Source organism: Heteronotia binoei, chromosome 12 (genome assembly GCF_032191835.1).
Source record: "Heteronotia binoei isolate CCM8104 ecotype False Entrance Well chromosome 12, APGP_CSIRO_Hbin_v1, whole genome shotgun sequence".
Taxonomy (NCBI): Eukaryota; Metazoa; Chordata; class Lepidosauria; order Squamata; family Gekkonidae; genus Heteronotia; species Heteronotia binoei.
The window spans coordinates 76,723,650-76,739,600 of record NC_083234.1 but is presented as its reverse complement, the minus strand read 5'-3'; the positions used below and the strand labels follow the sequence as shown (position 1 = coordinate 76,739,600).

Below are 15,951 nucleotides of genomic sequence, written 5' to 3'. Positions count from 1 at the left end.
TACAATGGCACTCAGAAATATGCATGCTTGACAGCAGTGACCAAATAGCACACCCTACAGCAGCTTCTCCACGCATCAGTCCCACTCTGAAATAGCCACCTTTACTAATGCCTCAACCACAGAGCATGGTGTCCGCTTGGAGGTGTGTGATGGGGAAATGGCCACACGTGCACATGCGCACATTCATACCAGGTGAAAAAACCCACAAGAGAGACAGAAGTGACCGTTCACACTTCCCATCCAGCACCTGTTAGTAACAGAGGGGTTCAGACATTGGAAAAAGTACTGACATAAGTTGGCTTCCACTAGTGTGGAAGCACTGGCAAACGTTAATACTGGACTTTCCTTGGTGTCGGCAAATTCTGCTTCCAGGATGGGCCGGACCCAGGTGACAACTGGGGCGTGGGAGGCAGATGTTGTTGTCTGACTTGTGTCCTTTACATCCGCAAAGGCACCATGACGATATCGGCGCAAACTGCTTGTGTGACTGCAGCCCTAGTGAGCCTGTGCTGAAAACTGAATGAACAGCCTCTCAGTTCTCTCGGCCACTCTTGTTATCAGCACCACACTTTCTTGACTTAACAATAGCAGAGGAAATAAACTAAACCAACACTTTGAATTGGGCTTGGGAGTGGAAGAGTGGCCGGTGTTAATTGCTGTGGTCTTGGGGCAATATAATCCCAATAGCCCCGGCTAGCAGTCTAGCCACAGTGTTCTGCGCTTCTGAACACCCTTCAAAGGTAGCACAAGCAAAGTGCGTTGCAGTAATGGGGGAGGGAGATGTCTGCCCGGCATTCCATTATTCCCTATGGAGCCCAATTCCCACAGGATATAATCAAGAATTGATCCATGTGTAACTGGGGCTTGGGGGAGGGGCTGTTCTTTGTTAGAGGCACCAAAATGTTCAGCATAGCATCCAGTGCCTCTTCTCAAGACACCTTCCAAGTTTCAAAAAGATTTGGACCTGGGGGTCCAATTCTATGAGCCCCCAAAGAAGGTGCCCCCATCCTTCATTATTTCCAGCGGAGGGAAGGCATTTAAAAGGTGTGCAGCCCCTCTAAATATGATGGCCAGAACTCCTTTTAGAGTTCACTGATGCTTGTCACAATCTTGCTCCTGGCTCCACCCCCAAAGTCTCCAGATGTTTCTTGAACTGGACTTGGCCACTATCGCAGCCTCCCTCGAGTTCAACTGCGCAGACGCCGCGACAGAACCCGCAGGAGAAAGAGGGGCGGGCCCCAGGCAGCCGCGTGACGCCCCCGAGCGAGCCAATCCCGCTCCGCTTCCCGCCAGCCCCCTCCTGGCCGGCAGCAAGATGGCGACCGCGGCGCCGGAAGTGGCCGTCAGGAAGCGGAAGCGCAGCCCCTGAGGTAAGCGGAGGGAGGAAGAAGGGGAGCGCGGCCGGCGGCGGCGATGCAAGTGCTGCGGAGGCGAGCGCCCGTCTGGGGTCTGCTGCTCGTGCTTGGCCAGCTGGGCCCGGCGGCGCAGGCGGTGGAGCCCATCAGCTTGGGCCTGGCCCTGGCTGGCGCCGCGGCCTCGGCCCTCACCGGCTTCATCTCCTACCCGCGGCTCTACTGCTACTTCACCGAGTGCTGCCTGCAGAGGCCGGGGGCGCGGGCGGGGGCAGGTGAGGCGAGGCGAGAGGGGCGCTGGGGGGCGGGTGGGAGGGGCCAGAGGTACGGATGCGGTGACGTCAGAGCCGTGCGCTATTGGTCAGTGAGGAGAGATGCTGTGACGTCAGGGAAAGCGCTTGTCAGTAGGGGCTGCCCAGCTCCCGGGCGGTGGTTGGAGATCTCTTGCGATTGCAACGGATGATGGAGAGAATCGCCTCTCAGGGGTCATAGAAGCCCCCTTCCACGGGCTCTACCCCACCCCCAAAACTCCAAGGCCAGTTCCACACTAGTCATTTAATCCTGGTTCAGCCCTGTCCCCAAACTGATTTTCTACGTTGGGATCATAAACTCATAGAGGATGAAAGGAAAGGAAAGGTCCCTTGTGCAAGCACCAGTTGTTTCTGACTCTGGGGGGACGGTGCTTTCACGATGTTTTCGCAGCAGACTTTTTACAGGGTGGGTTTTTTTACGAGGGGAGGGACGGTGGCTCAGTGGTAGAGCATCTGCTTGGGAAGCAGAAGGTCCCAGGTTCAGTCCCTGGCATCTCCCAAAAAGGGTCCAGGCAAATAGGTGTGAAAAACCTCAGCTTGAGACCCTGGAGAGCCGCTGCCAGTCTGAGAAGACAATACTGACTTGATGGACCAAAGGTCTGATTCAGTATAAGGCAGCTTCATATGTTCATATGTCTAAGGGGAGGGACGGTGGCTCAGTGGTAGAGCATCTGCTTGGGAAGCAGAAGGTCCCAGGTTCAATCCCTGGCATCTCCCCAAAAGGGTCCAGGCAAATAGGTGTGAAAAACCTCAGCTTGAGACTCTGGAGAGCCGCTGCCAGTCTGAGAAGACAATACTGACTTGATGGACCAAAGGTCTGATTCAGTATAAGGCAGCTTCATATGTTCATATGTTTGCCATGGCCTTCCCCAGTCATCTGCACTTTCCCCCCACCAAGCTGGGGACTCATTTTACTGACCTTGGAAGGATGGAAGACTGAGTCAACCTCAAGCCGGCTATCTGAAAACTCAGCTTCCACCAGGGATCGAACTCAGACTGTGAGCAGAGCTTAGGACTGCAGTACGGCAGCTTTAACACTCTGCGCCACGGGGGTGGGGGTGGGGGCTCTTCAGATTAAAGGCAGGTGTGGAATTCTAGCAGGAGCTCCTTTGCATATTAGGCCACACCCCCTGATGTAGCAAATCCTCCAAGAGCTTACATGGCTCTTTTTTGTAAGCTCTTGGAGGATTGGCTACATCAGGGTTGTGTGGCCTAATATGCAAAGGAGCTCCTGCTAGAATTCCACCCTGATTAAAGGTCTCGTGCAGGACTGGCCCAGGTGTTTCCCAAGCAGAAGCTGGCAACCGTACCTGTAAGCAACACAGTTGGTGTGCATAAGGTGGAAGGGGTGGCAGGAGGGAACGTGGTGGGGTGGCTCTGTTTCCTCATGACAGTGAATGTGTGTACATTGGGTGGGGTGCGTGTACATGCTTCCATCTCTTTACAAGAAACAGCCAATCTGTATTCACAAAATCAGGGGCTGGTACCTGAATAAAAATGGTGTTTTTTCACACTTTGGCTGTTAGGCCCTGAATGTAACTTGAGAATTACTCAGCACTTTTAGAAACAAAAGTCTGGTGTACAGTGTGCAGAGATTGTAACCTATTAACTGAGCTTCTGATGTCAGGCAAAGGATTCTGGTTAAGGAGAAAGGCTGTTGGAGTGACTCTGTGTGTGTGGAGGAGACAAGGACCCAAAGGAAGGACTCTTGCAAAATAAAAGCTTGTGTGAGATTTCTCTGAGTGTCCAGTAAAGGGTGACTGGTTACTTTCACATTAGCAATGGTGATGCCTTCCTGGAAAGTAGATGGCTTTTATTCCCTTAAGGATGCATGGCAGGAGTATTGTGAGATGTTCGGCAGTGAAAGAAATGTGTTCTGTGTCAGGCATATGCCACAGTGGAAGGTGGCATGTTTTGTGGAATGCTTTGGTTGGAGGCTCTCTCACCCTTGCCTCTTGTAGAGGTAATTGTCACAGTGGGCTGAACTACTTTGCATTGATTATAACTACAATTATATTTCCAAGAACAGTGTTTTAATTTCTTCGATAGGAGTGGGTGGCAGCTATTTTGCTTACAAGGGAGAAAACCAGAGGGGACAACACTAGGGCAGAGTCCCTTCTGACCCAGCCATTGACAATTAGTCTTCATGTTTACAAGCCCTGTGGATTTGCTAGCTGCATTTTAGGCTTGACTCATGCTGCAGGGTGATGCAATGTGGGGAACTAACTTTTAGGTACATTGATGATTGTCTGATTCTAGCTCACATTTAGGAGAAAAGAACAAGTTTTGGATTTGGGGTGCTGGCAGTTGTGGGGTGATAAATGTAGGGGAAGGGAGGGGTTCATTTAGAGCAAGGATTTCCAACTGTCTTAAGCCAGTGGGCACCTGTGGAGTTCTGACATGGTGTGGTGAGCAATACTACAAAATGGCTGCCACAGTCACACAGTGAAGATGCTTGCGCTGTGGGGGCTGCTGCCACTAAGGCAACATTTTTAAAAATCTGCACAGCCACTCAGATCACTAGTGGTCAGTCAGAATCCCTGCTGAGTAGAAGGCCTACCCGCTTTCCAAAGTCACTTGAAAAGATGTTGGCAGCACTGTGGTGGTGTCCATGAGCACCACATCGGGGGCCATCCCTCCCTGCCCTTTGATCTTCAGCAAAATCCTCTGACGCAAGGTAGGATGACAGGGAGTGTCTGCCCCAGAGTCACCCAGCAGGTTTCATGGTTGGCTGTGGTCTGAAGCAGGGTCTCCTGGTCCAAGTTTGATGAAGTTTTGTCTACGCTGAGCTAGAGGTATGTGGAGAGATGTTTGTGGTTAGACAGGAAGGTCTTGGTGGGATCATTCCCCTAGAAATGGATGGGCTTGTATTGGGTTTATTATCTGCCTCCAACAACTGTAGAAGCTGACATTTCAGGTAAGGGAAGCAATACTAACATCTGAGAAGGAATTACAAAGAGACTATGAAACTACTTCTAGGCTTGCAACCAAAGGCTCTGAGCTGTGCCCCGTGTAGTCTTGAGGGCTGATCTCCCAATGGATTCCCGTTTCAAGTAATGACTTTATACCTACGGTTTGATATATGCCCGGAGCCCTCTAGAAATGGCAGGCTGAAAACATAAAGGCATTTATGTGGGAGCAGTTCTGAGTCCTGCTGCTGTTCTTGCTTCCTAGTGCTTGAGCAGGAGTTGGACAAGAAGCTCTTTGGACAGCATCTGGTGAAAAAGGTGGTGGTGAAAGCTGTCACTGGCTTTCTAAACAACACAAATCCGAAGAAGCCGCTGACCCTCTCCTTGCACGGTTGGACGGGCACAGGGAAGAATTTTGTTAGCAAAATCATTGCAGAGAGCATCTACGAAGGAGGCCTCAACAGCAGATATGTCCATCACTTCGTCTCCACTTTGCATTTTCCTCACCGGCAAAACCTCACCCAGTACAAGGTAATGGCACATCACCAAAACATTGACGGGGGCAGTTGGAAGATATGAACTGTTTTATTATTTATTTTCAAAGTGCTTTTGAGGGAACTCTCGTTTTCCTCACAAGCTGAGTGTCTGACTCAGTGAAAGGATCACCAGCTGCATACACAGAAGTCTCTTTTGGCTGGCTTTGTTCAGCCAGGGTTTGATGAGAAAACTATGAAAACAATGCTAATTGCACACCTGTTCTTGGAGAGAGCCTTCATCCAAATTTAGACAAATACAATTACCTGCTCTTGATATATTTCAAATTGAGCAAATTTCCTATTGGAGTTTTGCCTTTGAAGTTTCTTTGTTGAACAGTGATGACTTTTAGGTTAACAGCAGAATGTCTTGAGAGTTGCAGATGTGAAGAGGTTCCTTGACAGCCTGGAACGGGTTAAATGATGATAAAAAACATGCCTTAAGGAGTTCACATTACTTGCATGATGAGAAATGATAGCAGATTACGTTCTAAGTGTGGCTGCATTAGGTATTAGTTTATAGCAGAACACCTTTAACCATTTGTACCTCCTAAACCAGAGTACTGAAGTCTACAGGTTCTTGATAACATTAGAAAAATTGGACTGCGTTGTAAAAAAACAAACACATGAATTCTTAGTATCCATAGTTAGCAGAGAGGATGAAAAACATGGTGTCGTCTTAAAAAATGCAGAAAGCAACATCAGAGAGCCTTGCATCTCCTGAAGTTTGTGTCAATTTGTGACTTCTAAGCTTTGCTTTTACAGCGCTGATTTCTAACACGGGCCATTAAATCACCAGAGCTCCTGTGGCAGGAAGGTCTCTATCACTGCGAAAAGACTTGATATGCTTCCTTAACTGATACAGTTTTACTTCCTGAAACTGACTTCCAGCAGTACCTTATATGAGCAAACCTTTCATTTCTTGAGTATGTAACCACAGAAAACAAACTGACTGTTTTGAATTTGATTGCAAAGTTCCAGTGTACTTGCACCCATAAAATAAGACTCTCTTGACCCTAGATCCTGCAGGAACCTTTCCCCCCATGAACCTGACATTATGTGTACCTCCCTCATAGTAGCTGTACTAACCTTTCATGAGTGACTGTTCTGAACATTTTCATGGCCTGCTTTTGGGCCTTTCGGGGGCTTGTTAGTCTGGCCCAGTGTGGCTGCTGTTCTGTTCACGTAAACACTTTCCCTAAGGACACATGCCTCGTGCTCTCAAGCATGATATATAGTCAGCAAGTTAAGGCTCTGCTCTTTCAGAGAGCTCTTGGGGTGATAGATAATAGTTATCTGCCCTGCCTGGTCTTTTTGCATTGTATGCTTTTTGTTATTTTTGATACCATTTAATTATGCCTTTGCACGTCGTGGATCTTGACGGATGGAATGTCTGCCCTTTAGGACCAGTTGCAAATGTGGGTTAGGGGCAACGTGAGCGCCTGTGCGAGGTCAATCTTCATCTTCGATGAGATGGATAAAATGCACGCCGGACTCATTGACTCCATCAAACCTTTCCTGGACTATTACGAGCAGCTGGATGGCGTGTCTTATCGGAAAGCCATCTTCATCTTCCTCAGGTTAGCTGGGAAAGTATTTCCATGCTTGGGTGGTAGCATAAAACCTGAGGAGGCCTGGAGACTTACAGTATCTCAGAGTCCAGCCAGTCAGCATTGAGCCTCTGAGCCTAGGGTCACTAAATGCTTGGCACTTCAATGAGCTTTGTGGTGAGCTCTTGTAGGACTCCAGTCATGACGTTCTTGTAAAAAAGAAAGACTTGTTAACTATTGTTCTGTTTCCAGCAATGCTGGGGCTGAAAAAATAACAGAAGTGGCGCTGGACTTTTGGAGGAGTGGAAAGAGACGGGAGGACCTAGGACTGCGAGACCTGGAGTCTTCGGTGTCTGTGTCTGTTTTCAATAACAAAAACAGTAAGTTACGCCAGCTTCAATCATGATAGCAAGGATGCAGTCCTGGTCCATGCTTACTTGACAGCAAGGGTCATTGAGCTCAGTGAGATTGGTGTTTTAGTGAATGTGAGTAAGTCCAGAAAGTAACGGTTCATGTGTGCTTTTTTGAAAGGCAGTCCATGGAACTCAGTGAAATTTGCTGCCAAGCAAGTCTGTACATGATTGCATCCTTGATTTCTTAGTCGCTCTCTCTCTCTGAATAAAAATCTTGATTTCTTTGTTCTCCCGTCTCACTAGTCTGGATACTGGGAAATTGTCACTTGCCTGCGATCAGAAGTCCTGCAGGGATCTCTCCCCTGCATCCTCCCAGAGAGCCAGTTTGGTGTGGTGGTTAAGTGTGCAGACTCTTATCTGGGAGAACTGGGTCTGATTCCCCGCTCCTCCACTTGCAGCTGCTGGAATGGCCTTGGGTCAGCCATAGCTCTGGCAGAGGTTGTCCTTGAAAGGGCAGCTGCTGTAAAAAGCTCTCTCAGCCTTACCTACCTCACAAGGTGTCTGTTGTGTGTGCGGGGGATGGGGGGAAGTAAAGGAGATTGTGACTGCTCTGAGATTCAGATTACAGGGTGGGATATAAATCCAGTATCTTCTTCTTCTTCATTCCTGTTTTCAGCTTTCATTCAAAAAAGAAGCAAGTCTCTCCCTGACCTGGATAGCCCAGGCAAGGCTGATCTCAGAAACTAAGCAGGGTTGACTCTGGCAAGTACTTGGATGGGAGACCTCCTTGGAATACCAGAGATGGGAGGCAGGGGCAGCCTTTTTTCAGCCACCTCCCTGAATATCCTCCAGGCCCCCAGTAGGGGTCAGTCCCCAGAAGTCTATGTGACTTCCAGGTGCATGTGTGCGCGCGCACACACACACAAATACAACAAATGTGTCCCCCCAAAAAGAAGCAGCAAGTCTCTAGCTCTCTTCGTTATAGAGATATAGGGAAAGTACATTCAGGCAGAATTCCCATTTATCTACATTTAATGTATTTCACGCAAGCTGCTGAGATGGTTTCTAATATTGCCAATGAACCAATGCAGCTTGAGAGCCCCTGCCTTGCAGTGGTTGCAGAGTGTGGGACCAGGACCCGTGTTCAGGTTCTACTCATCCTTGAGGCTTCATTAAAAATGGTTAAACCATCCATAAAAGGAGCCACAGTACAATGCAACCGATAGTGCTGTAAAAGAAGCCTTTAAATCAGGGATTGACACTGGTGACCATGGGCACCTTTCCTGCTGCCCCCCGAGCATCTTTAGCAAATGGGTGAGGCCAGGTCTTGCCCAGCAGGCCTTCTTTTGGGGACGGATGGTGGCTCAGTGGTAGAGCATCTGCTTGGTAAGCAGAAGGTCCCAGGTTCAATCCCTGGCATCTCCAAAAAAGGGTCCAGGCAAATAGGTGTGAAAAACCTCAGCTTGAGACCCTGGAGAGCCGCTGCCAGTCTGAGAAGACAATACTGACTTTGATGGACCGAGGGTCTGATTCAGTATAAGGCAGCTTCATATGTTCTTATTGGCCCCCGTAGATAGGATTGACTGTGCTGACTAATATAATATTGTTTTGGTGGTAGCTGCCCAAACAGTGTTGGGTTTTATTCTCTCTCATGCTGCTCTTTCCCAGGGGGTTGTTTAAAATCACTACTTTTAATCCCTGCACTTGGGCTGCCTCTGTGTGTGGCTCCAGTGGCCATTTTGTGGTTGGCTCCGCCTCATAGAATCGTAGAGTTGGAAGGGACCTCTGGGGTCATCTAGTCCAACCCCCTGCACAATGCCGGAAACTCACAAACGCCTCTCCCTAAATTCACAGCATCTTCATTGCTGTCAGATGGCCATCTAGCCTCTGTTTAAAAACCTCCAAGGAAGGAGAGCCCACCACCTCCCAAGGAAGCCTGTTCCACTGAGGAAGCGCTCTAACGGTCAGGAAGTTCTTCCTAATGTTGAGCCGGAAACTCTTTTGATTTAATTTCAACCCATTGGTTCTGGTCCTACCTTCCGGGGCCACAGAAAACAATTCCACACCATCCTCTCTAGGACAGCCCTTCAAGTACTTGAAGATGGTGATCCTATCACCTCTCAGCTGCCTCCTCTCCAGGTTAAACATCCCCAGCTCCTTCAACCTTTCCTCATAGGACTCGGTCTCCAGACCCCTCACCATCTTTGTCGCCCTCCTCTGGACCTGTTCCAGCTTGTCTGTATTCTTCTTAAAATGTGGTGCCTCCTGTAATATCCATTTTGTGGTTGTGCCCACCCCCCTGTATCCAAATTCCAAAGGTGCCCATAGGCTCAAAAATGCGGGGGACCCCTGCTTTAAATGATCTCCAGAAAGCCTGCGTAAAGCAGTGTGACCCAACAAAGTGAAATATCCCCCCAACCCCATGCAATTAAAGCAACAGAAAAAACAAAGGGATAGACAAGAGGAGAGAGAAAAAAATCCAACGTGTTTTGAGCAAAGCAAAGTTGTACTTGATGCCCAAAGGCATCTGTTGTTAGACCCAGCCAGGTGCCCCCATTTGAATGCTGGACTGTGGAGACCCAGATTCAAATCACCACTCTGCTAACAAATCCCAGGTTGTTTGTGAGGATAAAATGGAGAAGGGTAAAAATGGAGTCCGCTGCACTGAGCCCTGGGGACGAGAGAGGGATCAAAACATGACAGCTGCTGGTTCCAGAGGCACGGGTACCCCTGCTGAAATGGCCGTGTCTCCAGTGCCTGCTTGCCTTGCCTCTAGAACTAGGGGGGAAGGGGGGGATACAAGGCAGGGCCCCTGCAGGAGGTCTTAACTGAATTCTACCCAGCGGCTTGGGTGTGGGGATCTCTGCTTCTGCCTTCTGAGCACTGGTTGGCTGTGTGGTTCAGTGGAACCTTAACAGCCTGAGAGACAGCAAGGCTTCCACATGGGCTTACTGTCAGGTTTCCAGGTAACTGCTGAGCTGGCCAAGACATGTATCGTTCCAGCCAGCACAGGTTCTGGATTCCATACTGCTCAACCCTCCCCTGGGACTTTCTGCATGCAAAGCGTGGACTAAGCTATGTCTTCTCCCTTGAGTGGATCCACTGATTAAAACCAGTTAACATAAAACTTGCAGCCACCTTGTTAACTGTCTTCAGGAGGCCTTCAACTAGATTTGAAGGACGTCCGGCTTGCCTCGACCAGGGCCGGGGTCTTTTTGGCCCTGGCCCCAACCTGGTGGAATCAGCTCCCCAAGGAGATGCAGGCCCTGCCGGATTCACTGCTATTCCGGAGGGCCTGTAAAATGGAGCTGTTCCGCCAGGCTTTTGGCTGAGGCAGGCAGGCAGGCAGACGCCCTCACACCAGCTAATCGGCCTCCCTGCACTGACCGCGTCCTGTGTTCAATCTGTGAAGGATGTACATATTTGTACACTGAGCCTTATTTTAATTTATTTTAATGGCTTAACTGTTTAAGTTTAATTGTTTTATGATGTGATTTTAATTATTTATTATGTTGTAATCCATCCTGAGCCCGACCTGGGAAAGCGCAGACTAGAAATCAGCAAAAATAAATAAATAAATAAAATAAAATTTTGAATTCAGCAGCATCCTCTTTTTGACCATTTTTCCAAATTTGGACATGCTCTAGATTCCTTAAGGTTTTTTGTTTTGGAAAAAATACCTGCAAATGGGGATCAACCGATGGATGTAGGTAAATTGTTGCTACAGAAAGAGCTGCAGTGGATTCATTATTTAAAAACGTGAGAACCTTTGGGACACAACAACAATTGCGATTTGTCATGCTTTTTGTGAAAAAATTGTTTTTGCTGCAAAGTATGGATATAAAGTCAATGTGTGGGTTTTTCAGGATGTATAGCTTTTAGGGTTTTTTGTAATGAATGAAGCACCCCTGTGGGTTCCCATTTAGCAAGGGCGGTTTGGAAAGGCATTTAGAAACTGTTTCTTGGAAATGTTAGAATGTTATGATCTTTGAGAGTGGAAGTTGTTTTGTAAATTGTACGTATTTGTTTATGGTTTGTAAATATTATATATTCTTTTTTTGTATCTTGTTACAGGAATAAGCAAAGGCTTACATAAAGCTTAGATAGAGCTGAGCCTGCTTCGGTGGGGTAGGGCAGGATATAAATCGAAATAAATAAATAAATAAATAAATAAATAAATACATAAATAAATAAATAAAATACAGCGAAACGGGAAAGTAGACCGGTTTTGCCTGTCAGCTTCATTCCCTTGTGGAAACTAATTTTTGATCTTGGAGAAATTTTCTATCCCCTTGGGGTTGATGTTCACCATCTGAATTAATTAATAAATATTTTTGGACATATTTTCACATTTTTTGAATTGGTTTGTCAAGGGTTAACTCTGCTACAGGAGTCAATGGTACACGGAGCCTGCGCTTGCCCTCCAGTTCCATGTGATTCTCTTTTTGGTTGCCTAATCCCCAGGTGGAGGCAGGGAATCCCTCGGTTTTGAAGGCCTCCCCCCATTTCAGAGTCATCAGAAAGCAGGGAGGGAAATGTCTGCTGGGCAGTCCATTATTCCTTATGGAGACCATTATAGGATATAATGGAAAATTGATCTGCGGCTTGGAGGGGGGGCTGTTTTTTTTAGTTAGAGACACCAAATTTTCAGCATAGCATTTGGTGCCTTTCCCCAAAATACTGTCCAAGTTTCAAAAAGATTGGACCAGGGGGTCCAATTCTATGAGCCCCCAAAGAAGATCGCCCTATCCATTATTTCCAATGGAGGGAAGGCATTTAAAAGGTATGCAGTCCCTTGAAATGTGATGGCCAGAACTCCCTTTGGAGTTCATTTATGCTTGTCACAACCTTGTTCCTGGCTCCACTTCCCTCCCCCCCACCAATGTCCCCAGATATTTCTTGAATTGGACTTGGCAACTCTGACTCCAGACCAACATGGCCACCCTCTACAACTATCTTAAGGAGGCATGACCAGCCTTATTTGCTTGCTGGTGCCTTTGAGGGACCGTGTGCAGCTGGCATCTTTGAGGGGAGGCTATTTGGAGTTTTACTTACTTGGTTTTAATCAAATGTTTTAATCGTTCCTTGCAAGCCACCTTGAGCCAAGGTGAAAGGTGGGGCGTGACTATTTTAAAATAGCCGCCGTTTCATGGCTTTCTGTTGCTCAGGCAGCTGCTTTCTCAAAACCCGGGGGGTCTCACCAAGAACATCTTTCCTCCTTCTGACTCTTCCCTTTTCCTACAGGTGGCTTTTGGCACAGCAGTCTGATCGACAGAAACCTCATTGACTACTTCGTCCCCTTCCTCCCCCTGGAGTACAAGCACGTGAAAATGTGCGTTAGGGTCGAACTCGAGTCCCGGGGCTACGAAGTGGATGAGGAAATTGTGACCCAGGTAGCGGATGAGATGACCTACTTCCCGAAGGAGGAGAGGATTTATTCCGATAAAGGATGCAAAACTGTGTACACAAAGTTGGATTTCTACTTGTGATCTCATCCTCGATGAAGACAATGAATCGCAGAATTTGAAGGATCCCCCCCCCCCCGTTAAAAATGGTTTAAAATAACATAAACAGACAATAATATTTCTTCTTCTTGTAAGGAGGGGGAGAAAGAGCAAGACCTTGATTCCAAAATAACCTCAGACTTGTGGCCTCAAGTTAAGAACACTCCACCCATTCCTGAGGCATTGTCTTAACAGTGCCTGCATACTGTGAAGCCGTTTGGACTGTTTTATTAGAGCAGTCACCGGCCCGCTAGAACTGTGCCTCGTTGATGTTTCGGCATCCAGCTGATAAGGAAGCCGAGGCATTTCAGACTGGTGGCTTAAAGCAAGAACGATGTCCTCCTTCTCAAGAAATGAAGGGATGTTCTCCAGCTTCTTTGACCCATGGGGTGTTTTTATATGAAACCAGACTCTTGGGTGCTTTGAGCCAATATTTGAACATAGTAACTCTCTGCAGTAATGGAGTAGTAGATTTCAAACAGAATGCTCGGGAGTCCCTTTGGGTTTGATCAGAGCATGTTTCAAGAGCCCCTTGCTAGCAGAAGGGAAGGGGTGTTCCGTGTTCCACTAACATGTAGCATGCCCACTGCTGGCAACCTGATCCCCTGTCTCCAGTGTACAGCCCTACGAAACTCTTGGATGCTTTCTAGAATACATCCCTTGGAGGGAGACCTAGCCAGGATCCTCATCTGAACTGGGATGACTCTCCCAGAATCCTTTGCAGTGCACAGTGGCCCTGTGGGAGACGGGTCGGGACTTCTCACCAGATCAAATTCCTGGAGTTAGAATACTTAAAAAACCCCACTTAAAATCACAGACTCCGGCTTGAGGATTTTAATGATGAAGCCAAACTCGATTATATTCCACTAGCATTTCAAGCACAGATTGTGAAGAACTTTCCTCTGTAATGGATCAAAGGGGGTTAAGGAAGCTGTGGCCTTCTCTCCTGTGGCGGTCTGAGCTGGCAGGCGCTGGGCCTGATTTATGTCTGTCTTGTGTTCCCTGGTCGAGAGAAATAGGGGCAGGGGTTGGGGGAGCCGGATGCCTTTTAAGAGGACTTGGAGCAATTCGGGGAGGATTAGCACTTTTCCAGTTGGTGCCAACAGTCTTGTTGGGGGTGTGGTTGGGGGCTGCCCTAGGCACCAGACCTGTGTGGGATTTTTCCATAAGGCTGCATGGCATATGGGCCTTGCCTAGGGTTGCCAGCTGTGGGTTGGAATGTACCTGGAAGGAGGCTGGGGAGGGGATGGGCCACGGCAGGGTATCATGCCATAGAGTCCACCTTCTGAAGCAGCCATTTTCTCCAGGGAAATGGATTTCGATAGATCAGTTGTAACAGCCGGAGATCTCCAGGTCCTTCTAACCCCAGCCCTGCCCAGGGAGGTGACGGTTAAAGAAAGTCAGAGGGAAAGTGTTTCCGGAGTTGCTTTGCTGGAGGCACTACGTGGTATAACAAATCAACCACCACTTTTTTTTGTCTTCCAGAAAGCTCTCTGGATGAGCTTGTTTCCAAGTTAACCTTTTTCTGCTTTCCTAAGCCTGTTGTTTAGGCTGCCCTAAGGGTGGGTTTGCGTGTCTGCCTGGCAGCTTCTGCTGAATGTCCCCTCCCCTCATGCAGGTCCCCAGAACAGCTCCAGGCTGGTCTTGGGCTTTCTCCGGAATAGCCCCCATACTGAGGGCCACTTGGAGGAGACCAGCAGACCTTTCTCCTCACTGGGTGTGGGTTTTTTAAGATTAGGTGCAAGGCAATTCAGATGGGCACTGGGTTGGGAGAGAATTACTAATTTCCTAGGCAGTAATCTTGGTTGTATGTTGCAAAACTGTAAATTGTGTATGATTTTTAAAAATCTTATTGAATGTTGTGAGCTGCCAAGTGGCTTTGTGGGAGGAAACATGGGGTGCATTCAGCGAAATAAAAAAGGCAAAACAGTGAGCTTGCTGCAGGCGACAGCAGCTTGTGTGTCGGTCTCTGTTAATCCCTTCAGTAACCGGTTCTGCTGAGCCTGCGTCTTGCCATCACTCTGTGCAGTGACTGGTGCCGGCAAAGATGGGGAAAGGCCCATCAACTGACATCAAGGCTCCACTCCAGATGGGCCCAAGGCAGGTGCCACATAAGAGTGACGTTTGGGGATCAGAGCTCAGATTATTGGTCACGGAGGGAAGGCTCAGAAGGCAGACACTGGGAGCCCTCCTTTGGAGTGGGAAATGTCATCCTGCAAATAGGACTGCAACATTTCCCTTATTGAAACCATGTCCCTCTTTAACAGCTGTGGTAGGGAAACACCCTTTCCTTCTGGTGGTCAAAAGTGCCATCAAATCACAATCCTGGACTTCCTTCAAGCAGCTAAGCAGGACTGACCTCGTGTAGCTTCCAAGATCCGGTGACATGGAGCTAACCTAGGCCCACCCCCACTGGGCTTCCAATCAAGCACGGGGGGCAGTTTCAAGGGCAGAAACCCTTCAGACCCAATCATATCAATATGAGAAGAAGGGATTAAAGGCACCCTCTTCGCAGATTGCATCTCTAGTCATGCAAAACCATCTTGGCGCCAGGTTTTGTTTGCTACTCGTGGTGCTTTGTAAGTCTCCAGATAAATTTCTGTTGGCCAAACAGGCACGTGCTTCTTGTGCTTCCATTTTTCGTGCAGGTTAACCTCAAGCTGGAAAGAGGATTTAGGCTACCTGTTGAGGTGGGGTATCTTCATTTTGAAAACCCAAGTCTTGCTGGTTCCGTGGGACTTCACTTTCAACTAGACACAAGGCTTCGAGGTGAAACAGCTCTCTACAAACACAGCAGCTGTTACTGCCAAAGCAGCATTGGGAAATTGTCCATTGAGTAACTGATTTCCTAAGAGTTAAGGAGAAGTAGAGGATCTAGCAAAATTGTTAAGACTCCTGCATCTTTAAGTTGCAAGGACAGACTCTTCAGGGCTCCTCCTTCACTTCTGCTCCCTCATCCTAACATAGCTGCTTGTAAGAGTGACATTCTGCAAAAACCCTTTTGCTTAAACCACACACGTTTGTAGATTTAAAATGTGTAGGCACGGAACAGGCAGTTCTCTTCCATCAAAACAATTTGCAGCCCAGACCCAGAAGGCGGCACCTGCTAGACACCATGGGAATCTTAGGAAGGCATCTGGCCTTACCTAGAGAGGGTGGAGCTACTGGCCAAATTCAAAAGTCTGTCAGTTGCCCACCTGGTAGGTTGTGGGCCAACTTCTCCAAATGCAATTTTGGGCTGTATCAACAGAAGTATAGTGTCCAGATCACGTGATGTGATGGTATCGCTTTGCTCTGCTCTGGTAAGACCTCACCTGGAGTATTGTCTTCAGTTTTGGGCACCACATTTTAAGAAGGATATAGACAAGCTGGAATGGGTCCAGAGGAGAGCGACGAAGATGGTGAGGGGTCTGGAGACCAAGTCCTATGAGGAAAGGTT

The 15,951-nt window shown here is 48.0% G+C and overlaps 1 protein-coding gene across 1 annotated transcript; it reads left to right on the top strand.

Moving 5' to 3' along the window:
- Positions 1–1,378: 1,378 nt before the first annotated feature.
- LOC132580127 (torsin-1A-like) lies at positions 1,379–14,465 on the top strand. Its single transcript, XM_060250781.1, has 5 exons — positions 1,379–1,627; positions 4,838–5,103; positions 6,510–6,685; positions 6,908–7,035; positions 12,253–14,465. The coding sequence occupies exons 1-5, from the start codon at positions 1,414–1,416 to the stop codon at positions 12,495–12,497; spliced, it is 1,029 nt and encodes a 342-aa protein (XP_060106764.1). The 5' UTR covers positions 1,379–1,413; the 3' UTR covers positions 12,498–14,465.
- The last annotated feature ends 1,486 nt before the right edge of the window (positions 14,466–15,951 follow it).

Bases quoted from the DNA above. Each gene is read 5' to 3' on its own strand.
- LOC132580127 (XM_060250781.1), top strand. From the start codon at position 1,414: ATGCAAGTGCTGCGGAGGCGAGCGCCCGTCTGGGGTCTGCTGCTCGTG. The intron at 6,686-6,907 runs GTTAGCTGGGAA...TTCTGTTTCCAG, and splicing joins GCCATCTTCATCTTCCTCAG to CAATGCTGGGGCTGAAAAAA. The intron at 7,036-12,252 runs GTAAGTTACGCC...CTTTTCCTACAG, and splicing joins TGTTTTCAATAACAAAAACA to GTGGCTTTTGGCACAGCAGT.